Source organism: Leucopleurus acutus (genome assembly GCF_964270905.1).
Source record: "Leucopleurus acutus genome assembly, chromosome: 10".
NCBI lineage: Eukaryota > Metazoa > Chordata > Mammalia > Artiodactyla > Delphinidae > Leucopleurus > Leucopleurus acutus.
The window spans coordinates 76,979,621-77,005,877 of NC_139153.1; the positions used below are offsets into that span (position 1 = coordinate 76,979,621).

Below are 26,257 nucleotides of genomic sequence, written 5' to 3' on the forward strand. Positions count from 1 at the left end.
TCTTGTAATTGCTTTCCTATTTTTGTTCTTTTTTATTTCACTTTATGCAATTTCCTCATGTCTGTGTTCTATGTTTCTAAATGTGTTTTCACTTGTTTTGTTGCTTTCAAGGTAGCTTATCTCTCTAATAATGATTTTATTTTTTCCTTCCCTTTATTCCCTGAGTTCTGCCTACTTAATATTCCTTTTTTTTTTTTTTTTTTTTACTGTCTCTTCAGTTTTTCTGTTTTCTTTTGTGTTTATTTCTTACATGTTTGTAATACCTAGTGAGGTCTTGGTGTTTGTATCTTCTATGTGGCATGCTTTGAGGTTTTTCTGGGATAAACTGCTCTTCCGGTAGAACTTCATTATCTGCATTTTGCTTACATTTTTTCCCCTCATTTTGTATGCTGGCACCTCCCTGGTTATGAAATGGAGGCAATTCTGTCTGGACCAGCTATTGCTGAACCCTGAGGGGTTGGCAGCAGAAGTGAGGTGGGCTCGCCCTTCACGTTTCAGTTTGGACTGGCCATCTCCCTCACTAAATCCTCTGTGTCCTCTATCCTGCTTGCCCATCTCCTTTTAGCTTTTGGTACTCAGGAAGTCTGTATGGCTCACAGAGACCCTCCTGAAATGTAGGTTCCCTGAGATTAAGAGGTAGTCCACACTGCTCTCACTCCGGCCCTCACCCAGGCTTAGCTACATCAAAGAAGACTACTCTTTCCTTTGCTCCACTTTTCCTAACATTTTACAGTATTAGACTGGGTTCTCATGGGACATTTCTCCGACCCTCCCAAGGCTTGCCTTGGCTTCTACATCTCATTCTGCTATTAGAACAGTGGTCTGAGCTCTTTCCAGAGTTATGACATTTTAACTGTCAGGAAATCTGCAGCCTGCCATAAGATCAAGGAGATGGATACATGTTGACTCTTCATCATCTCTCATCTTGGTCCAATGGAGCAGATATTCTTCACAATTTATAGTTGTGACTCTTTGTTTGCTTTTAGTGGTTTGTAAGGAAGGTATGCGATTAAAAATGTCTGTAGCAGCATCTCTAATTAGAAGAACTGTCTACCTATGAAGCTGACATCGAGTTTCATCTTCCCTTGAATTTTCTTCAAGAAGTCAACCACAACCTCATCTCTCTTTTTTTATGGCCCTTTCATGGTGCTTACTATTTATCTTTGCAAAATATCTCAGATTATATCCTAAATCAGTCCTTAATTTTCCATATGTTTAAAAATTAGAACTTAATCTCCATGAATGAAGGGACCACATCAGTCTGACTTACCTATTTTTCCCCCACTACCTAGCATAGTGTCTAAAAGATAATAGGTGTTCAAGAAGAATTTTGAATGAAATCACGAATTAACCCATAAATGTAGTGTAACTGACTTCCGAACAAGACTATATTTTTTTGAGGGCAACTAATGCATATCAAGATAAATAACTTTGAATAATGTTTAAAAGGACTATAAAATAATATATATAATGTATATGGCAAAGCACAGAGCAAACATGCCCTTAATGCCTTCAGAATGGAATTGAACTAAAGAATTAATTATGATTTAATTTAATTAATATAAGAAAATAAATCAAATTAAATATAGACATACATTTGGATGATTACTTATATAGATTACACATTTCTAAACGTTAGGGTAAAATTTAAAAGTAGACATCAAAAAGTCAAATAAATGACGACAAAGGCAAGAAAACTGTGTTAGAGGTAAAATGGAGGAAGAAAGACAATTGTGTGGCTAATAACGTTTGCAAAGTAGTTTTTGTCTGCTTTTTTAGTTTGTTTCTGAAAAAGAAAAATGAGTTTTAGTGTGTTTAAAGAATATTACTAAAGGAAGTTTTAATGATGCCTTATAATGCCAATGTTGCATTTATGCATGATTCAAAATATGATTTTGAGCTTCAGAACGGAAAGGTTTAGTTTTCAGTGGTTTAAATATTTAGTTTTCTTACAGTTCAGACATTCTGAGAGCAATTTAAAAGCATGACATTAAAACAGTTTTGAAAAAAATTTTTTTTTCTATTTAGGAAGGCACATTTGGTATTTCAAGATTTGAAGGGTAAATAACTTGAGATTTCCAAGTTTAGTTTTTTATAGTGCAACCATATGCAAAACTCAGTCTTTGTGTGTAATAGGATAAAATTTTGGCAAATGCCTAAAGTTATTTTAACATATTAAGGAAAAATAAAGACAATAGTAAATCACCAGTAAACTCAACAAACTATGCTAATGGCTTAAAGGCCTATGAAGTTCAAAATTTTAAACTCTAAATATTACGGTAATCTATGCTAACCGGTCATTATAATCTTAGAACCTAGAAAACAGGATAATTCTAATTTTACATTTACAAAAATACTATAAATCATAAATATCAAACGTTTCTGTAAATGGGATGGAACTTTAACCCAGTTCCTATGTAAATTCATGGCAGTACAACATATGCAATATTTAAGCAAAAAGAATGACATATTTCCTTCACCTTGTAATATGGTATATTTAAATAGAAATGAGAGGCTCTGTTTGAAGAGTGACATAAATGGTCAATAAGTGTTTTATCATAAATATTTTTCATTAGTAATGTTTCTACATAAATATATAACTTGATAATCATCATTGAGTTCCTAATTACTAAAATCTGCAAAAAATTCAAGGATTTCCTTCTTTGTTATATATTAAATTAAATCTTAAAAACAATGATTTAGTGCTTCCCTGGTGGCACAGTGGTTAAGAATCTGCCTGCCAATGTAGGGGACACGGGTTCGAGCCCTGGTCCGGGAAGATTCCCACATGCCGCAGAGCAGCTAAGCCTGTGCGCCACAACTACTGAGCCCGTGTGCCACAACTACTGAAGTCTGTGCACCTAGAGCCTGTGCTCCGCAACAAGAGAAACCACTGTAATGAGAAGCCTGCGCACTGCAATGAAGAGTAGCCTCCACCTGCCACAACTAGAGAAAGCCCGCGCGCAGCAACGAAGACCCAATGCAGCCAAAAATAAATAAAATAAAAGAAAGAAAGGAAGGAAGGAAGGAAGGAAGGAAGGAAGGAAGAAAATGCATGGTATTAAAAAAAAATTAACAAAACAAAACAAAAAACAATGATTTAAGGGTAACTGCCCTAAAAATGATTCTTTTAAATCTTTTAAAAATGATTCATTTAATGATTCTTTTAATGAAAGCTGCTATTTCATATAAAGCTTTAGTTTGGATCAACAGATGCTTAAAGAATATCTAAGGTACATATATGGGTACAGTTTCAGAAGATACTTACCAGTGATTATGCATCAGAAAGGAAGATAAATGTTAATACATTACAAGTATGGCTTAATTAACAATTTAATGCACACATAGTTTGTCATAACTGGACCTGTCAGGGAGGGCAAATTTCCCCCTCTACCCCAGTCTTGTGGCTGGACTAATAATAAAACTGACACAAGACTGATTAACAGGAGAAAAAAACCCAAATTTTAATTTGTACTCATGGAGCACTCATAGAAATAGGACCTAAGAAGTGGCCAAAGCAGGCAGCCACTGTACTTTTTGGACAAAGAAACGATAAATTTGTAAGAAATTGACAAGACAAAGAAACTTAGGTTTTGGCTGTTTAACTGGTGAAAAATTTAAACAGAGTTTGGGCTTGGGGTAATGAATTAAAGAAGTAACAAGGTTTGTTTTCACAGGCTTCTCAGCCTCAAATTCCCTGTCTCTGGCAATAGGGTATCCCTTCTATCTCCAGATGCAGGGAGGGCACCTTTCACATGAGAGATTTATTTCGTGCTTTCAGGAGGACAGAGGAGGGTCAGAGTTTCCTTCATCAGCTGCTTCTCAAGCAGCTTCAGTTCAAAATAATCAAGATGCCACTGTGGCACAGTTTGGGGAAGCCACCCTAAACCCCAGCACACCTATGATGGAAATTAAAGTAGATGTGAGATATAACTTGTATTGGAGGAATTTCAAAGGTAGGGAAAACAATTCCATAATTTATAATTTAAGATTTTCTTTAAGCTTGTGGTTAAAGACAAATTTTCATGTTTTCAATTGTGTTAAGATTTTCTCTATGAGTTTAACATGAGCATAGGGTTCTCTGCAGTGAAATGAATAATATGGGAATTTCTAATTTAATTGTGACCATTCCAACACATTTCCATTTACTTTTGAAAACTGATTTGTATTCATAAAACATCATATATCTCTTCATGTGATTCCTGGAATTATTCTCAGACCCTAACTTCTTTTTTTATTTTTTTAACATCTTTATTGGAGTATAATTGCTTTACAGTTGTGTGTTAGTTGCTACTGTATAAAAAAGTGAATCAGCTATACGTATACATATATCCCCATATCCCCTCCCTCTTGCGTTTCCCTCCCACCCTCCCTATCCCACCCCTCTAGGTGGTCACAAAGCACCGAGCTGATCTCCCTGTGCTATGTGGCTGCTTCCCACTAGCTATCTAGTTTACATTTGGTAGTGTATATATGTCCATGCCATTCTCTCATTTTGTCCCAGCTTACCCTTCCCCCTCCCCGTGTCCTCAAGTCCATTACTATGTCTGCGTCAGACCCTAACTTCTTAATGACTCCTGCCTTTCGTGTGCATAGTTGCTATTCTTATTGCTCCTTTATGCTGACACAGTTGAATAAAAATTATCATGGTGATAGGACTGGTTCTCTGTGCCTTAAGTAAATATTGAAAAAGGTCACACAGTACAAAAGGAAGGACATGCTAAAAACTTAAAAGTGGTACAAAGACAGATATGAGGACACATGGAATTCTATGAAGTAACTAGCTAGAATGGTCTAATATCTTTGAACAGTAATAAAATTATTTGTGGTGACAAAGGATTTGCCAAGATAGCAAAATGTTGTATGAAAGCCATATATTTAGTCAAAATATTTTTTAGCATTATAAAGTTAGAAATATGTAAAAAATGGAGAAAGAAAAGTTTATGATATAACTATTCCCATTCAATATTCTTGTCTTAGAAGAAATCCTTCATAAAATGGAAGGTGAAAAAAACGACTGATCGTTTTAATTAAATAAAATTAATGCTGATTCAACTGCTATTTATGTTGTATATGCATATTCAAATAACTTTTTATTACTCTGCCCTATTTTTACCATTCATTTCAGGTATAGAAAGCCTAACATTTCAACATACGAATTTTCATTCCAACACATTGATATTTTTAGCAATATCCATGGATCTACATGATGAGAAAAACTTGTGGTGATATTATATTGAGGTGAGTTTTTCCTTTTAAAACTTTTTCTTTTTCTGGCTCTTTTGTTTTTTCAGTATCTAAATTATTTTTGAATAGAGGCCAAAGCCGACCTGCTTCATGCTAAATTTCAAACTATACTGAACTGAGCAATTGTGTGTATGTGTATACAATTAATATATTAATATGATATTATATTAATACTATGTATACTTTTTTCTTTTTATCAGATAGAAAATATGTCTGAGTTTTGAGAGAATCTGGTAGACAGTATTAATTTTGTTTCTAGAACTTTAATTTGTCTACTAATTAGCTACTTATGAAGACTTGGAAAGACAATACACTTAGCGGCAGAGAGCATAGATGGAGACAGAGCTGCTGTTTGTACCCTGGCTCTACCACATACTATCTGATATGACCTTCAGCCAATTAGTAAAATTCTGTCTCATTGTTCTGACCTATAATAAAAGTTCATATACAATGGATTATTATAAGGATTAGGTAAATTAATACCTGTAAAGTGTTATTACTGGAACATTCTAAGTGCTGAATACTTATGTGTTATTATTAAATCTCCACTGTCAGTTTTCCTGGCTCCCTGACCATACAACCTGGCTTGCAGAAGTATCTCATATAGGTAGTGGATTTTTAAAAAATTAAATTTCAGTGCCTTTTGGCTGTCTATATATTTTCTCTCGCACCAATCCCCATCATTCCCTATTGTCTTATAATAGTCTATTGTATATACCAGTGTAAACGTATCAGTATTCACAACCTGTCCCCCAAGGCATTTAAGTTCAGAACCTTTTGATAAAGAGGTATATGTATCTGTTCTTGGGGACTTCCCTGGAAGTCCAGTGGTTAAGACTCTGCACTTCCAATGCAGGGGGCGTGGGTTTAATCCCTGGTCTGGGAACTAAGATCCCACATGCCGTGTGGCCAAAAAAAAAAAAAAGGTATATGTATCTGTTCTTAACTGTCTTCACTGGTTTATAAGAGATTCTTTGTACCTTACTGTCATCAAATCCCTGGATCTGTTCTGCCTAGTGGAGCTGAATTATGTTTTCTATCAATCTGGTCTAATGAAACTTGAACCCAGAATACTCCAAAGACCGATATTTTTGAATTGTGAACTCAAGAATCTCCATGAATATTATTTCTGTTTTCTCTCAAAATGTACATCAAATTGTAGGATAGGATTATCAACAGTATGGTCTAGTAATATAGTGACTGGCATCCTCTCAACTTCCTGAACATGGATATGAAAAGCAAGTCATGCAGGGGGAAGACACTTCTTGACCATTGCACTCTACACTGGTGATGTAGTAGTGTCTTACTCTAGATAGTGTCATTCTAGTGCACCTTGTGTATGGAAACGTCTTGCTTCTAAATTCAGATTAAAGTTCTCATAGTGGCAAACCCTTTCCTTTGAGAAGGAGATGCCTGTTTTTCAAAGGAAAAGTATTAATTGGTCTACAGTAAAGTAAGCTTTAAAAAGTTTGTATTTGAATATTATCTACTGAATCAGAAAATGAAGATAATGAACAAATTGTAACCTATGAAATTATGTGAATAACAAATTTGGGTTAGAAAGCAGTTAATATTAACATTAAGCACACAATACATGTATATCATGAAAATACTAAAATAATAATGGTTTAAAAACAGAGTCCAGAATAATATCCGGCCATTAAAAGTGACACTGCCGCTGTTTCTGCTTCCTGATATTACAGGATTGTGCTATTGGGATCAACCTTTTAGCCAAAAACAAGAAAAATGCTAGATAAAAAATAAACACAAAATATACTAACAAACCTTGTCCTAAAAATCACTAAAGTGCTGCAAATATAGTGGGGAACTTTAAGAATAAATTCTTGGGCTAAGACTGAATGTAGAGTGCTAAGCAGAATTTCACAGCAACTCTATTTTCATTGAGAGGTTTTTTTTTTTTTTAAAATAATAATACTGCACACTTGGGCTTCAGATTAATAGCCTTCATTTATGGGGGGGGCAGAAATTTAGTTTTATGGTCTGTGCGAGGTGAGAAGTCTTATTGAGACTCCTTCCCCACCTCAAGCTGGGACCTCAAAGGCCACATATTCAGAGCAATGACACACTTTAGAGATGGTATCTGTGCTGAGTAGAATAGAGAAGAAAAATGAAAAGGAAAAAAAATCATAAAAGTTGTTTTTATAGATGGGTCTTCGTGTACATTTACACCCTGGATACCATAGTCTGGATGGAGCAAGGAACCTCGAGATGGGAACTACATTTGAGATGTTTCCACTCATAAGTGCCCACAGGTACCAGACAGATGCAAACACGAGCCTCTTTGGAAGAGGGTACAGCATCATAGGAATCCGAAAACACACAATTTTTTTTCAAGGATAATGACTACCACACACTCATAGATAACTAGGCACACAAGGAAATAAGGTGATTGATTTAAGACCTGTACAAACAACAGACAGCAGCAGAGCCACAGAGACCCCAGATAATAAAATGAATATAAAAATCTTAGAAGACTACATTTACTATTTTTAAAAATACATAACTTTGAAAGTATCTTCAAATAACACAAAATAGATATAGACATAGGCTCTATAACAAACTCAGTCAAACTTTCAGACATAAAAATATTCAATAATAAAAATTAAAAATTTGATAGGTATTTTAGTAATAGCCTAGGTGCAGTGTCTTAGTTCCTTGAGGCTGCTATAACAAAAATACCATAAACCAGGTGACTTAAAAGCAACAAACATTCATTTCTCACAGTTCTAGAGGCTAGGAAGTCTAAGACCAAGGTATTGCCAGATTCAGTTTCTGGTGAAGGGTCACTTATTGGTTCGTAGATGGCCCCTTTTCACTGTGTACGTCACATGGTAGAGGGGACAAGCTAGCTCTCTGGGGTCTCTTTTATAAAGGCACTGATCCCAATCATGAGGGTGTCACCCTCAAGCATACAGCAAAAGAGAAAATTAGTAAACTATTCTATCAAACAGAAGAGATTATTCAGAATTCAGCACAGAGAGACAAAGGGAAAATGCCAAAGGGAGGATAAGAGACATGCGAAGTTGTAACATGTTTCATTGGAGTTCAACAGGGAGCGAAAAAAATAAGATAGAAATAACATTTGAATAGATAAAAGTGATAATTTTTTAGAATTTATGAAAGACAATACTTCATGAAACCAAGGGACTTAATGAATTTTCAGTGAGATAAATACAAAGAAAGCCACATCTAGATATATCATAGTGAAAGTGCAGGAAACCAAAGACAAAGAAAAATCTTAAAAATAGTCAGAGGAAAAAGACAGTGGAATAATATGATAGAGAATCATTATTTTCAATGTAATTAAAGAATTATATACCCAGCAAAAATAACTTTCAAGTATGAGAGGAAAAAAGACATGTTCAGATAAAGAGACAAAAAATTGAGTTTTTCACCTGTAGAACATCTCTAAAGGTACTAAGTAATTTCCTCTAGACAGAAAAAAGTAACTCCAGATGAAAGATGTGAGATGTAAGAAGAAATGATAATCAAAAAAGTAGCAAGTATGTGGGTAAATGTAAAAGACCATGTACTATATAAAAAAGAAATAATAATGTCTACTGAGGTTAAATAATAACATTAGAATTAAAGTGGTAGACAGGATTAACAGGTAAGTCAGGAGGGGGTCTAAATGGAGTTCAAATGATCTAACTACTTTATTACATAAGGAAGAAAAAGGGAGGTTTTGATGCATTTTAGACTTTGATAAGTTAAGTATCAATATTATAATTTCTAAAGGAATCACAAAATTAGAAGCCAACATTTAACTTTCAAACTTGCAAAGGGAAAAAATTGGGATAATAAAAGGTATTAATTCAATCCAAAAGATGGCCAAAAAGGGAAAATATATATATATATATGTGTGTGTGTGAGATATATATATATATGTGTGAGACAAATACGAAGCACAAAATAGAATGGTAAATTTAAACTCTCGAATATATGAAATTATATTAAAGGAACTAAAGGGATTAAGTTCTTCAGCTAAAAGACAAAAATCATTAAGACAGGAAAAATCTCCACATCCAACTATATGCAACTTACAAGACACATATAGAAAATCTAAGAAAACAGAAAGGTTGATACTTAAAGAATGGAAAAAAATATTTTAAAAATATAAACAAAAGATTCTGATGAAGCTAAACAGACTTTACAGCAAAAATTGTTTTTAGAGATAGAAAATCAATTTACATTGATAAAATATTTAGTTCACCTAGAAGAGATAATAATATATATTTTTATGTACATTATAACATAGGTTGTGAAACTATGCAGAACAGCTAAGAGCTGATAACCTTAAAAGTCAGAATAGGGCTTCCCTGGTGGCGCAGGGGTTGAGAGTCCGCCTGCCGATGCGGGGGACACGGGTTCGTGCCGCGGAACGGCTGGGCCTGTGAGCCATGGCCGCTGAGCCTGCGTGTCCGGAGCCTGTGCTCCGCAACGGGGGAGGCCACAACGGTGAGAGGCCCGCGTACCGCAAAAAAAAAAAAAAAAGTCAGGATAATGATTATTGCGAGGGAGAGGGTATGATTAGAAAGAGGCTATAGGAATGCTGGTGATGTTCTGTGTTTTAATCTGAGCAGTATTCACACATGTTAACATATAACTATTAGTGAAAATAGTATATATTCAGGTTTTACACTTTTTTTGCACATATGGAAATTGTTGAGTTATTGAATTAAGCAGGCTGCATAATAGTATATATATACAGTCATCTCGTTTTGTTTCATATATTGACATATTTATCTCTCTATAGATATAGTCAAAGAATAAACATGAAATTTTTATCAACAATTATCTCTGGATGACGGTTTTAGATTTTGTTTATCTTTCAGTGTTTTCCTAAAAATGCATTGTTTTTGTAATAATGGAAACAAATGAATTAGACAAAAAACAAAAACCTACTACCCAGGAATAGAAAACAGCGTTTCTAGCAAGAAGAGGGTTAGTAGAAGGATGTGTGTCAACCTCAAAACTGGAAAATGAATAGCTTTGTGGAAAGTGAGACATACATAGTCAATGAGAAGGAAATACTTGGAAAGCGGCAATGCTGAAAAGGACTTCGGGGGGAGTGTGGACAGCAAATTAGGTAGAAGCTTACAGTAAAATGTGCCAAGAACAAGCACCAATGCTATTTTCGGCTGCAAAAGCACAGGCACCATGGCACAAAACAAGGACAGGCAGCCTCTTTTTATATATATTTGGAAAATCTGACTGTAAGGCAACAATTTTATATCAAACTACTTTTAGCTTAAACTAGGTACAAGGAAGAAAATAGCCACCATGACCTAAAAATGATTATGGTGATATGGAATTTTCCAATGAGATAACTTCTCATTCTTGCTTTGCAGAAGGTACAGCCTCTCTTAATGCCAGCCCTAAGTTTTACCAAGGGTGATGGTAAAAACATGTGTGTTTAAAACTTTTTCTGTAGGATCTTTCTCAAAAACGGCCTATCGTAATAGCCGTGAAAAGTGCAAAAACAAGTCTGCATAGGAAGCTTGCATGCCCTCAAGACTTCAGCTTACTGGAGAAAGCAAAGTCCTCACACAAGAATGGCTTCTAAAAAGAGATACACTGCTCATTGTCCAAGGGACATTGTGAACTTAAGATGTCCAAAATGGCAGGCAGAACATGACTGCAGGTGTCCAGATGTCAACTGGTAATCAAATTCAGGTAGGCAAGGCAGACTGCTCCTTAGGTCCATGGGTGACCAGGAGTTGGGCTGGTAGAAAGTAGGATTCAGTGCCCTTAGAGAAGGTTGGTTGGCTAGTGTTAAGCAGAGAATTAAGGTAGGCGGATGTACTTGAGGGCAGAATGTCAGATCCAACAAGATACTGGGATGCTGTATATCTTGCAAGAGATTGAAAGGCTTGGTAGGACATATAGAAATCCTTCAAATGGTATAAATAAAAAACCTTAATTGAAAGACTACTTACAGAGATATGAGCAGAGCCAATGGGAAAAGAAACAACAACAAGGGATGTTGAGGTACCGAGAGACTATCAAGAGCAGGAAGCTGTTACCACTTTTAAGTCTAACAGAATAAAGGAAGGAAATAGTATGATCAGGGTCCAGTAAGAGCTATAGATACAGAGGAGTGGCTGCCTGTCGGAGACTGGAGTTATTGCCGGAGAAATAATGCCAATGCAGGGAGGGAGGGAGCAGGGAAGAAAGACCTTGACCTCTTTCTCTTTCTGTCCTACTGTCTCCTGGTGATGCGTCTTGGTGGCCACATCCAACCCAAAGCCAGAGGAAAAAAGGGAGCCTGGGTGATGCGTCCATAGGAATCAGCCTTCCAGAGCAAAGATCAGGGAAGAGAAAGGTAGAGAAGAAAATCTGTTGGTGATGATGGAGAGTGCAAACAGAGAGTTACAGGCACAAGTGCTTTTCAAGGAATCCAAGGTGAAGGCCAGTTATGCATAGTGGGCTAATATGGCAGAATGGTCAATCCAAAACTAATTTTAAAATACTTCCTAATTGTGCTAGGCCCACTACTAGTTGCTAAGGATACAAAAACAGTAAGTTGATCCTTTCTAATGAAAGCTCTGCAGCCTAACATGGAAGTAAATATAGGCATGTAAACAAGGATAAGCAAAAAGGAAAATCAGTCGTTCTTGGGTTTAGAAGTCATTAAATATTTCCATAGAGCAAGACGCATTTAAGCTTTGAAAATCAGAACAAAGCAGAGATAGAAGGGAATCTCTAGGAAAAGGAATATCATGAGACATGAAACAGCCTTGTATATCTGGCCACATCGAAGTTTGGTTTTGGTCTGAGCAAAGAATGTGAAGGGGGCTTCCCTGGTGGCGCAGTGGTTGAGAGTCCGCCTGCCGAGGCAGGGGACACGGGTTCGTGCCCCGGTCCGGGAAGATCCCACATGCCGCGGAGCGGCTGGGTCCGTGAGCCATGGCCGCTGAGCCTGTGCATCCGGAGCCTGTGCTCCACAACGGGAGAGGCCACAACAGTGAGAGGCCCGTGTACCGTGAAAAAAAAAAAAAAGAATGTGAAGGAAATTGGAATTAGAGCTGCATAGAGATGAAGCCCACAGGCCTCCTTTGACAGACATGTCTCCCTTGGCCAGACTGCTATAGACACACAGCAGTGCTGACCTGAGATGGTGTGTTGATAACCTTGTCTGGATAGGGTGGGGAATACAGGAACTCACATAACCTGCTACTGCTTTAGGGTTCTCATCTTTCAGGATAAGGTTAAGAAGAATGAGCAGAAAGGGCAAAGGGATAAACAGACTGGAATAAATAATAAACCAAAAAGAAAGATCACAGGGGGAATAGAAAGGAGGAACCACAAACACTTGGAAATCATAGAAAGATGGTCCCTCTCTGAGGATTAAACTCATCAGTAAATAATCAAAGGAGAAAGAATGTCTCCTAGTCCCAACAGAAACACTCTTTACTTAGTTTACTACATAGCGATATTGAGTCATCTTAGAGAATCATCTTAGAGAGAAAGCTTATCAATGGTGGTGGCCAACACAGAATGAATGGTAAGGTCTGGCAATGTGAGCATCTGTATTGGGTACACAGAACTTCCCAAGGGAGAATGACACTGAATCTGGGAGGCATGGGTGGGCATTTTGGCATCATTCTTTGTGGGAAACAAGGAAATCCATCAGACATCACTGTGGGTTTTTTTGTTTGCTTGTTTGTTTTAAATTTATTTATTTTATTTATTTTTGGCTGCATCGGGTCTTCATTGCTGTGTGTGGGTGTTCTCTAGTTGCGGTGAGCGCAGGCTCTAGGTGTGCGGGCTCAGTAGTTGAAGCACACGGGCTCTGCAGTTGTGGCGCACAGGCTTAGTTGCTTCCGCAGCATGTGGGATCTTCCCGGACCAGGGCTCGAACCCGTGTCCCCTGCACTGGCAGGCGGATTCTTAACCACAGTGCCACCAGGGAAGTCCTAAAAAGTTAGACTTGACGGAACTCAGTGGTCTCTGTGAGACGGGAGGGCGCACTCATCACTGGCACCACCAGCGCTTCCCACCCCGCCCTGCTGGTCTGCCTGCCTGCGTCAGGGATCACATGCTGCCTCACTGTGTTTTACTTTATGTTCATCACATAGCCCTCTGAGTCTTTTTTATATATCTTGAGAAAGGGAAGCCTAGCTAGTGTAAACCACTTTTTGAAAAGGTTACCAGAACAGAGATTCTGGCTAACATATTACCCTTGTCAACCTAGTTAACGGGATTCTTTCACTGAGAATCTAGTTTTGTCACTGTGTTTTTATAGTACAATTTTCTGACCTGTAAGACAGCCATTCTAACCCTAGAATACAGTAAAATTACAATTACTTCTACCCTTTGGAGCCTCTTCGCAGTCTTACTTAGTTCTCATGACAGAGATACAACCTCACTGCCTCCATCCTTTTGGATTTTCTGCATCTTAAAAATAGGTTAACTTGTCTGCAAGAGAGAAAGTTAAGGTCTTAAGTAGACGTCCTGCCTCTAGGAATACTTCAACAAAAAGACTACAGGCTGTCTGTGGATATAACAGTTGATCAAAGCACAGCCACTCACACTGTAAGATACACTTAGTTCACCTCAAGTTTAGTTTCTACCTTCCATTTTATTATGAAAGAGGCACTATAGGACGGTAGAGGACGGGCAGTTTTCAAATTTTTCCTCAAACTAAATATCTATGGAGACTTGTCACGTAAAAATATCAGAAGAAAGTTTCTGTTCGGAAGCAGGAAGGAGCAGCCGGGACTTCTGGGGGCTTAATTCTTTCTGAGGCCCATTGCACCCCCAGCACAGCCCGAGGACTCCCCAGGGCCGAGTTTGAGAACTGCTAACAGAGTCAAGGAACCTGGGAGGGAAAATCAAGTAATACAGGTTCTGACCTTGGCTCCTCTCCAGGCTTGAGAATCGTTCTCATGAACTAGTTTCATGAACTAAATATTTCCTCATTTAATGGAAACAGCTGCCCTACTTTCCTCTGGGTGAACAGGAAGCCATCTGCATGATCAAATGGCCAATGGGATACTTTTAAGGTACATGACGCACCAAACAAAAGATACAACATTTCGACTATACTCTCATGTTTGGAAATTCAAACGCTCCTCATTACATAAACACTTTCAATGGCTTTGCTTAAAAGCCATGGTTCTAAAATTTTTCAAAGAACACGTACAATTTCAAACACAGATTTTTATCCATTTCTAATAAAAATCTCCTTCACGTCTGCTGTGAGCTAGTGAAATTACAAGTCATTCATTCAAGAAATAATTATTGAGCACTTCTTATTCGCAAAACATTGTACCAACACAGTAAACTTTATTATAAAGTTGCCCTGACCCTTGACTTTGACAGAGGAAAGGAAGAGGAAGGTGACTGAATTATAGAGTGAATCTAGCAACTTGCAGTTAATTATTATGAGTCCTTATTATATGCATCACAGTTTCACCCCAAAATCTGCAAGTTAGGTGCCTTTCACTGGTTTCTCTTGTGTGTGTGTGTGTGTGTGTGTGTGTGTGTGTGTGTGTGTGATTTTGATTGGTTTTCATTCAATGAAATGAGCCATCTAATCTGTTTCTCCCCAAATCCACCACTTTTTCTTTTTTTTGCTAAAATGTAGTTTAACCTACTGTTATATCCAGTCCTTTCTGATAAAATTATCTCCTTTTCCTTCATTATTTCATTTATATCATTGACTATTATGGTTATACTCTATGTTTTTTATTATCTCAAACACTATTAGTAAATTTTCTTAACTAATACTTTGCTGATTTATATTATTAAGTATGATATTTAGTTGAGGATGTTCCACTTAACATTGAAACAATCACTAGAAGTATCACTGGCCAGGACATATTCTTATTCCATTTGGGCCAAGTCAGTGTGAGAAGCAGTAGGAAAAGTAGCAGCATCTTCTTTATATTAAATTCAAACTCAGGTTATAACTCCTCTAAGGGTACAGAGTGATATCTATAAGCCAAGGCTTGAATAATAGAGTTTGGCCTTGATCGGGATGAAGGCACTGCTCTCTCATTACAAAGAAAATCAATCACGATGACACACAGATATTCGATGCATTCACAAACCACCGTGTTCCAGGAAGGCAGGTGAAAATCAGTGTACAAGGATTCTTCAATTCTTGGAAGCCCAAGGCTGGCCTCTAGGACCCTCAAACCAATGCAGGATTAATCTCATTTTTCTCTGCTTATTTTCAATGACTGGGTATGAAAATACTGGCTTGGAAATGAATTGAATCTTGGAAATAAGTCTCTAGTTTGTAAATGAGCTTTATCTGGCTGAGACTTTGCTTTTCCTCAGAAAAGCAATGGCATAGCCTTAATGCATTTTCACCCTTCAAGTTTCAGGAGTTTGAATTGCAATTTTTACCTTGATGCAGCACTGCAGAAAATCCTGATCTGGTTGGCAACTGCAGCTCTTCTGCATCAGGAATATTTTTTTCTTGAACATTCTCATATGACAATCAAGTCAACTTCAATTAATGAGGATAGTTAGGGTTGCTTGTGATAGATGCATATTTGAGGAAGGCTTAGATGTCCACACTGGAGAAGTGGTAGAAGCTGACATAGGAACAGTTCTACCATGTACCGGATAAATTGATGTCTCTCTCCTTTCCCTGTCTGCTTAAATATTCAAGCCTAATTCACTATCTGATTTAAGAAGTAAAAAAGCAAGGGCATAACATATTAGAAAGCATAAGGCTTAATTACAAATTTTTCCATTTTAAAAGTCTAAACTAGCACATCACCTACCCTTGAGATAAACACAATCACCAAAATGGGCCCATATGCTTTTCACCCTGAGTAAAATTTTGCTATATAGATACTCTTCCTCATTCCTAAACTCCAACTACCATGGGAGGAAGCTCATTAGCAGTAAAAAGTGCAACAGATGGAGGTGGATTCAAAAGAAAATAAGAATCTTAAGGAGTCAGGATATAATTATTAGTAATGTTGGACAGTGCTTCACAATAAAAACTACATACTATTCAATGCTACCTCAAATGCTTGGCATAAAATTCAGCTTCTTACTTGTTATGCCAAGATCTGTTCCCTTCCCACCTCTTTCAAAAGGTCTACAAAAACCAGTTAGTGAGACAACATCTTAAATTGTTAAAAACTTCTGTTCTGGGAGGTCCATTTCACAGCTACAAAAAGAACAGAGATCAATATAAAGAAATGAAATCTGAAGAATAACATATAAAAAATAAGGACATAAAGATATCTAAGCTAAAGACAACCAAAAGTTAAGCCTTCTCTTGCAAAAGTCAACATTTGTAAAATGCATGCTATGGGCACTTTGGACTAGACACTTGAAAAGATGACAAGTAGACTCAGTTCCAGCTCCCAAGGAGCCAAAAACCTAGATAACATATAGCCTAAGTGTCAAATGAATGATTCACTGATTAAGGAGTAAAGGTGGAAAAGATGTTAAGGACCAATCAGTTCGACTTCCTCATCTTATGAAAGAGAAAACATGGGAGGCCCAAGGAGAAGTCACCTGAATGGACAGGGACTTGACTGGACTCCAGGTCTTCTGACTCCAAGCCTCTAAACAGAGAGATATTTTCACATCATTGACCAACATTTTCCCAAAGAAGACGATTATTTATCACCAAGAGCAGGGTGGCTGCAACTGACATAGCTAAAAAATAGCTCCAATAAGAGAGCTTCTAACAATAGGGTCATTTGGGGCAGGTTTTGATAGGTTTAATGACCCCGAGTAAAACAGGTCCTGTGGCAAAACTAACTTATTGAGAAACATTTCAAAACCCTTAATATAATCATTAAAAAATTTTAGCCAACCATCAAACCTTAGAGGGCTCTTTATATGCCAAACACTGTGCTGGTCGAAGTCGAGGAAAATAAACGTGCCCAAGAAGTAATACCTTATGTCCCTGGCAATACCTTCCCCTTCGTAAATCCAGATTCTGTCTCCAGCAGAACCAAGAGGAGCAGCTACCCATGCTTCTGACGAGTTCTCCCAGTTGCCTCCCTATTAACAAATCCTTACCTATCACCATGTCTCCTTAAGACATTAGTCCAAAGAAGTTTCTAGACAGTGTGTTTTCTAAAAATTTTGATTGTGGCCCGCATTAGGCAATATATCTTACATCATGTCTATTATACACATGTATATTAAACTGAAACAAAAGTACGATGCAATAACACTTTACTATGTGCAACACTTTTTATATTTCCTATCCTTTTCTACTCTTTTTTCTTCCCCTTAAGTGAAATATAAACATGGATCATGATACACTAAATTAAATGACTCTCTAATAGACTATAACCCATTTGAGAAACGCTAACAGACCATTCATTCATTAATTCCACATATATTTGTTGAGTGCCAACCCAAGGCCAGTACTGTTTGAAGTATTTGGAAAACAGCGGTGAATGGAAAAATAAAAATTTACATCCTTTGGGGGCTTACGTTCTATGGTGGGGAAAACAAGTCAAAAAGTAAGTATACTGTATGTTAGATAATGACGAGCTCTAAGGAGAAAACTGAATCAGAGAGAGAGAAAGGGAGTACTGGTGAAGCACTTGTCGTTTTTGATAGAGTGGCCAGGAAAGTCCCCACTGAGAAGGTGCCATTTGTATAAAGACCTGCAGGAGGTAAGGAAACATCTGAGGAAGAGCCTTCCAGGTGTACAGGAGAGACAGACAGGTTGAACCTGAGGTCAGAAGGTTAGCAGATGCCAGATTTGTTGGGTCTTGGAGATCATGGAATATCTATGTCTGTTAAATTGGGTCCTTTGAATATCTAATGTCTTTAATCTAACATTTGTCTTCCATCCCCAAATGATCAAATCATAGCCATTGTCATCAGTAATAATCTCGTCTCAAAACCTTTACAGCAAGCATCTCTGGAATCCACCTCTATCTTTGCAGCTCACTCACATTACGACTGTGTGGTGATTGCACTTCCCAAAGGTGACCACAACAGTAGCTCCCATTCTACATGCTCTTCTGCAATGTGACTCTGCCACTCTTTCAGTTCTCTGCCACTGTCTTAAGAGGTGGAGTCCCACTGCCTTCCTCTGGGATCTGGGCTGGCCTTAGTGACTGGTACTCAGATGGTAGAATAGGGCCGATGCGATGCTATGGGACTTCTATGTCTAAGCCAGCCCTGAACTTTTGCCCTTCTCTTGTGCAAAACGTTTTCTTGGAGCCCTGAACCACCATATGAGAAGTCTGACTACCCCAGGAACACCATGCTGGAGAGGCCAAATTTAGATGCTATGCTCAACAGTTCCAGCTGAGATTCTCCTTCAGAAGTCCCAGACTTGGTACCAGCCATGTGAGCGAAGAAGCCATGTTGAAAACTGTTGTTCTAGACCCAACTATGCCAGACCTCAGATATTCAAGCCATCCTCAGCTGAGGCTCTAGAAATTCTAGAGGTGGGAGGAACTCCTCGCTATGCCATTTCCAAAATACTGACCCACAGAATCCACAAGCCTAATCTAATGGTTGTTGCTTTACACTACCCAGTTTCGTGGTGTTTATTATACAGAAACAGATAACCAGAACAGACTCCAACCTAAGACCGTTCTCTGACCCCACAAAGAATATAATATTTTGACCTTATCAGTGTTTTACCACGCTGATGAGGCAGAATAAATCCTCGTTACCTTTACTCTTTGGCTTAGTTTATGTGGGAGAGACAGTTGATGCTCATAAAATAATCCATTTGCTCTCCTACATTTGCTATCCTCCCTCACAGTTAGTTTATGGCCATATGTCTAGTTCTGGCCAAGAGCATGTGATGAGAAGTAACTGAATCACTTTGGGTACAAGGTAGTTAATAAGTAGTGTGATTTCTCTAACTACTCCCTCATTTGTGTACATGCCGGGGAGCACAAACTCTGAGAAGGCAACATGTTGTAAGACAGAGGCATCCTAAATCCCTGAATCTCTGGTGGAAAAGAGTTTCCAAAGAGAGCTTCCCGACCCACACCAAACTGCGATATGAGCAAGAAGCTATTAATCTTTGTTCTCTTAAACTAAATGGATTTAAGGCATTATTTGTTACTGCAACATGGTCTAGCTGATCCTAACTATTACAACGTTCATGATCTGTCATTACAGTCACTCTTTTGCATACACTATAAACCCTCTTTTTTTTTTTCTGGGAATTTCTTTCCGATTAAATTCATCTCAATGCTTACTCAACTCCTCCCCCAAGCAGCTATATATGGCTGGAGGGGGGACCGACTCAGCAACCACGCTAACTGATTTCTTTTTTTTAATTCATGCACGTAAATGTCAAGGAGATCCCTGTGCTTCCTAGTTATTCACCTAAATTTTATTCTTTATTCTCCAACTTTCTGAAGTGACTCTTTAAGAATTCCTTCACTTTCCTCAAATTAACGCCTCCTTCCCCAAATTTATTCTCAGCTGATGACTTGCTTCCTATTTTACTGACAAAGTTGAAGCCATAGAAGAGAATCTCCATGTGGTTCCACCCCGACATGTACCAATCTATCTGGATCTGTCCATATTTTCTGCCTTCCCTTTTCTTAACTGTAGATGAGAGCCGTCTAAGCTCTTATATAAAGCCAATGTTTCTAGCTGTGCTCTGAATCCCATCCTATCTCTCTCTCCTGCTCAATGACATTGCTTCTGCAATCTCTTCTCTCTGCTTTACTATGAAGCTTTCTCTACTGCACGTCATCCCCAACTGCATAAACCATTATTTCCCTTTAGTGCAAAAATTCCTTAGAAGAATTAGCTTTACTCACTGTCTTCACTTCCTATGCTCCAAGCTCTACTGAACCTCTTTAAATTACCTCAGCTCTCCTCTAAAGCAGCTCTTGCCAAAGTCATTCATGACCTTCAAATTCCTAAATCAGGGCTTCCCTGGTGGCGCAGTGGTTGAGAGTCCGCCTGCCAATGCAGGGGACGCGGGTTCGTGCCCCGGTCCGGGAAGATCCCACGTGCCGCGGAGCGCCTGGGCCCGTGAGCCATGGCCGCTGAGCCTGCGCGTCCAGAGCCTGTGCTCTGCAACGGGAGAGGCCACAGCAGTGAGAGGCCCGCGTACCGAAAAAAAAAAATTCCTAAATCAAACGACCAATTCTCAGTTCTCACCGGACACAATTTCTTAGCAGCTATTGGAACAACTGATCTCTTGCTCCTTCATGAAACACCTTCTTGACTTGGCTGCTGGGACACTATTCTCTCTTGGTTCTGCTCTCTCACTTGATAGCCTAATCCTTCTTAGTGTCGTTTTCTGAATCACTTTCATCTGCCCAATCATAAGCGTTGGAATACTCCTGGGCTCAGATTTTAGACGACTCCTATTTTCCATCAGTGTTTATCTTTCCAGTTGATCTTATCAGAGTCCATGGCTTTCATTATTAGGTATGTCATGATGAATCCAAAATTTATATTTTCAGCTCCAACTTAATAGATTTTACTTCTGAACCTGATCTGTATACTGTCTTATATTGCCAATTCCACATTTTCCCACTTGGATACTTAATAGGCACCTGAGCACATGGAAAGCGAAACTCTTGTATTTCCCCCACAATTTATTCCTCCCACGATCTCCCTGTGACAGTAAATGGCAACTGCTTTCGATTAGTTATTCAGTCCTCAAAGCTCGGGGTCATCCGTGACTCCTCTTTCTCTTACATACCATATCCACTCCTTCGGCAAATCCTGTGAATTCTATTTTCCAGTACTGTATCCTGAGTCTAATCCCTTTTTACCTTTGTCACTGCTCCCAAGCTATTTCAAGCCACCATTATAACCCATGAAGATTTTGCAATAACCTCTCACCTATGTATGAGTTACAACCTATAACCATTCTTGCTCCATTGAGACTCATTTCCATAAAATGTAAGTCAGATCACACTCTCATCTCAAAATGCTTCAGATAGCTTACCATCTTAAGTATTAAGTTCTCTGTGCCCTATGTGACCTGGCTATATGCTACATTGCATAATACTCAGACAGGTGCCCACTCTGCTCCAGCCACACTCGCTTTCTTGCTCTTTTTTGACTTCACCAAGTAAGGTCCATCTCAAGGCTTTTGCATGGATAGTTCTCTTTGTCAAAGACACTCTTTTCTCAGTTAGTGCATGGCTCCTTCTTCAGTTTATTTGGCTCTCTGTTTCAAATTCACTTGTTTAGAAAGGCTTTTCTCTGACCACCTATGCTCTTTATCTCTTATCCTGTTTTACAATTATACTTTATATCACTTATCAATAATATAACACAGTTTATATTTATTTGTTTATTGTCTGACACTTCCCCTTAGCAGGCTTAGAATGTAAGATCCACGTGGGCAACAACTTGATTAGTTCTGTTCAATACTTTTTACTCCAGGACATGGTAGGTGCTCAATAAATATTTGAATAAACTAATAAGTAAATGAATATGGAGTTCAGTTTTTGGATGATGAATGAGAAGGTCTCCTATCTGGAAACCCTGGGTTCACCTGAAAAAAACGAGTCATCTGCACATGTCCAGTGACATCAAGCTGACTAAAGTAAGACTCCTGGCATATAAAACAAACTCAGGATGGACAGCAAAAATAATAGTGAACCAAGGCTCCTAATGTCCCTGGCAACTACCCACAGAAGATCAGCAAGATACAGCAGGAGCCAGCTTGGCATCGGTGTGTGGTATTAGCCCATATTTCTCCTTCCAGAAAGAGGAAACACATCCACATAAAGCAAATGAGGTGAAAAAAAGGCCGACAATGAGTTATAAATTAAATTAGTGGCATTCTCATTGGTTTATGCTTGTATAGAGAAAGGCCATTAAGCTGGAGCTAAAAGGGGTCATTTTAAGCATTTTTAAAGAAATTATTATGAGTCTGGATTTCTCTCTCTGAAATCTTTTCTAGAGAGAATACACATGCTTATAATTATCTTCTTTTCTAAGCCTAAATATTGAACGTACAATTCAACAAACATACATTTACCTATAGGGACACCAGCCAAGATATAAAAATTGGTACAGGCTTTAAAAATGAAGGATTTGGAAGTACAGAATACATGCCTCTGAAATGACATTGGGGGTATTAACTGGATGAATGGTCAGAAAAAAGAACAAGCAGATGCAGTATTAAAGAAAGATAGTTGGTCGAAAATAGAATGGTTGAAGAGTAGAACACCTAAGCAACATACCCAGCTTCAGGGATAAGTTCTAATGAGGATGAATGGCTTGAATCTTGGAGCATAATGAAGTGAATATTCACTACCTTAAAGAAATCTTTGTAGGAAGATAGGAATAGAAATAGAGGTTTATAAAAAGAGTTGGCCTTCTTTTCCTTACACCCAACTAACATTGGATTATGCAGTTTTGACACAATGTAAACTAATTCATCAAAGGACTACTTTTAAACAATGCTGTGTGTACCACCAGAAGGTATGTATCTGCCAAACTCAGCTCTCAATCTCTCAATCTCTCTCTTTCTCTCTCTCTTTCTCTCTCTCTCTCTCTCTCTCTCTCACACACACACACACACACACACACACAGTCAATAAAGGAGAATGGAGGTTAGAAGTTTTTACAAAAGAATGATCAAATTCTAACTTCAGTTGAAGAATGAAACGAACAATGTAGGAACTTCAAAATTTAAGACTGAAGAGTCCAAATCCTTCATTTAATAGATGAAAAACTGGGGTTTCCCTGGTGGTGCAGTGGTTAAGAATCTGCTTGCCAATGCAGGGGACATGGGTTCGATCCCTGGCCGGGGAAGATCCCACATGCCACAGAGCAACTAAGCCCGTGCGCCACAACTACTGAGCCTGAGCCCGAGAGCCACAACTACTGAGTCTGCGTACCACAACTACTGATGCCCGCGTGCCTAGAGCCTGTGCTCTGCAACAAGAGAAGCCATGACAATGAGAAGCCCGCACACCGCAACGAAGAGTAGCCCCCGCTCGCCACAACTAGAGAAAGCCCGTGCACAAGCGACGAAGACCCAACGCAGCCAAAAATAAAAACAAATAAACAAATAAATTTTAAAAAATAGATGAAGAACTGGGACAAAGGGACTATACCTAACTTGCCCAACGAAACATACAAAGTTAGTGGAAAAGCTGGGATGGAAACCCAGATGCCCTAGCTCTGTGGCATATCCCTTTTATGTCACTAGTTCTCCATTTTGGTATCTTTACCATTATGATCATTTTACAAACAAAACAAAACACAACAAAACCAACTCCCCCTTGATGGAGCAAATATCTTAAGTAAGTATATATTTATAGGTCTACTGTTGTTATGTTTTCAGAACATAGCAGGAAAGTTCTTCTAAGATTACTGTAAGAACTTGAAGTGCAGGAATACTGAAAAGTAACCATTTACCAGGCTTCTGGAGTCTGCACCGACCCTGTCCAGGGCTGATTTGTGATTATAAAGATGACTGAGAGAGGAGAAAATGTGAAAAGTGTGTGTTTTAGGGTTTGGACATTTACCTCACTGTGGCTTTCAGTGTTCTTATTATTTCTTTAAGGAATGAAAATACCACTGATTTAGTATCTGAGCCTAGAATACAATTCAGCATCACTGGAGACAATTTTTCTCCTTATTTGTATGAAATATAATTCTATACATTATAGAATTTTCCTGATAAATCTTTCCACTACCTAATTAGATTGCCACCAGTTTTAGAAAAAGCCCTCTTGGCTCTAAGGTGCCTAATTTGTCCATCTCGAATGATCCATGTTTCATTTGTGAATCACGCTGCATGATTCATACGAATCTTATATTATTAAGTTAAAAGACTGAGCCCACAAAACATAACAAGTATAAGTGGTTCAAATCTAGACCTATCCTTGTCACTGGTGAAAAAAAAATTTCATATATTTCTTTAGCAAATAGAAAAACTTTTTGTTAACAAGATGAACATGCATTTAAACATGATATGCAGAATGCAAGAAAGACTTTCAATTTCTTGAAGCCAAGGGCTGTTTCTTATTCATCACTGAATCCACTGCACGTAACACACCAGCTTAACGACTAAAACTCGATGATACTTGTTGAGTGTCTACCCTGTCGTATTACCTTTAGGTACATTCTATTACGTTCAGAAAACAATTCTTTGACTTATTTTTTATCCTCATCATTATTATCCAATCATTATCCTCATTTTATTTTTTTAAGTGATAATAAGCATAGCTGCTTTATTACTATTATCATTGTTATTATTATTTAGTTTTAAGTAGAAATATTGCTGTACCATAGAGGTCAAATTGGAACTGGCTTTTCATTTATCCTCATTTTATACAAGAGGAAACTGAGACTTACCGAGATGAGCTAACAGGGCCACAGTGAAGATGGGTTTCCAGATAAATCCACTTTGCAACGTTGTTCTTGAAAACGTTCGTTTAGGTCAAAATGAAAAGGGCCCAGGTCACCTGGAAGACTTTAACTGCATGCCTACGTCTTTTTTACTTAGTAATAAAGCTATAATTTAGGGCTGATATTAACCTGGGAAGGGAAAAGCAATTATTTTACAGCTGAAGACTCTCCTGTGCATGTCAGTTCACCATCTAGAGGCCATTTTCACAGTTTATCCTTTGCTGCATGTATGGAATTGTACCACTTCTGACAGAACTCTTCAGTGGCACCACAAATAATCACCGTCATCATCTCTATTCTGATAAGTTCCATCAATCTTGTTGATGAACCATCACTCACTTTTCTTCCCAGACTTGATCTTCTCTTTTGCAAGAAACACAAACATGTGCATGCGCGCACGTGCACGCACACACGCACACACACTCACATACCATTTTCTAGACCGTTTAAGTATGTCTGGGAAAAATGTACAAGAAAGGATAATCTTGACTGAAGATACTCATGAATTGTTTTCAACAGACACCAAAAAGTTAGAGGCCACATCTTTAAGTGGCTGCAGAAAAATTTTAAATAGAGGTGAGGAAATGGAGTATATTCTCTGCAAAAACTCTGAAATGAATTAATAAACAAAGTCTAATGAAGAAGGTCTTTGAAATTAGAACCTATCGGTGGCTCCCAGAATTTTCATCCCGTGATATCCACTCTTCATCACCATCAGTTTGAGGATGCAACACTAATATGAACCACAAAAATCTGTGTGAAACAGGTTTTGGACCTCCTTAACTTCGTACCCCATGATCTTTAACCTATAATTTTTGAAGAAGCTGAGTAGAAGCTTACAATAGTTTGTACTTTAAAAACACTGGACAGCATTAAAGTCCCTGGCATAAATGAGGTGCCTTGGTCAGCCTACAATTTACTGAAAAAGGCCTAATCAGGTAAAACAGACAGCACCCCAGGTAAAATTTCACAACATCACACAGACATACCAATGCAAAATTAAAACAGATCTCCACCTGAGAATTCAAGAAATGTACTACCTTGCCCCAAACCGGTAAGAAGCCGATTACCACAAGGATGGATAGTTACCCATGGCAAAGAACGGGATTCCCAGCAGGGTGGAGTTGTACTTTCCGTCGGTGATGAAGAAGATCCCAGCTGCGGTGACGACGGAGATGCACACGGTGAGCACCCCCAGGAGGCCCAGGAAGGGCTTGCCGCGCAAGCAGTCCTTCATGGAGCTGGAGAGGGTGGCTGTGGTCAGGATCAGCACGAGGCTCACGAGGACCTGGCTTCTGGCCAGGATGCTGGTCTTATGAAAGTCTCTCCAGAGGCTGAAGGATGCTAAGGAGTATAGCTGGAGGTCCCGGTGCTCCTCCTGGAGCTTCCTCATAAGCTTACAGAACTCATTCTCCCACTTCTCCCCTATGAGGTCTTGGGTGGCAGAGCCATAGGTCTGGAGGTAGTAGGTGATTTGAATGGCTCTGGCTGACTTGACCCGCTGGTCCTTGCTGTTCGGCACTTCCACTACCCCGCCCAGTTGGTGTCCAATAAAACTGTTCCTCCCATCCTTGAAAACAGAAAAAGGGGAGGCTGAAGTTACCAGCGGGATGCGCATTCCAGAGAACAGAGTCTTACTCTAAGTGAAGGGGCACAAAAGGCAGAGGTAGACTCCAGC

The 26,257-nt window shown here is 38.5% G+C and overlaps 1 protein-coding gene across 3 annotated transcripts in view; it reads right to left on the minus strand.

Annotated features, from left to right (window-relative positions):
- PTCHD4 (patched domain containing 4) overlaps window positions 1–26,257 on the minus strand; it is a gene marked incomplete at its 5' end in the record, with an annotated part of 171,046 nt that overhangs the window by 93,196 nt on the left and 51,593 nt on the right. For all 3 annotated transcript variants that reach the window (XM_082848787.1, XM_082848788.1, XM_082848786.1), the window contains one exon: window positions 25,669–26,149. In XM_082848787.1, the coding sequence (XP_082704913.1) occupies window positions 25,669–26,149 (481 nt within the window). The remainder of the gene's footprint in view (window positions 1–25,668; window positions 26,150–26,257) is intronic.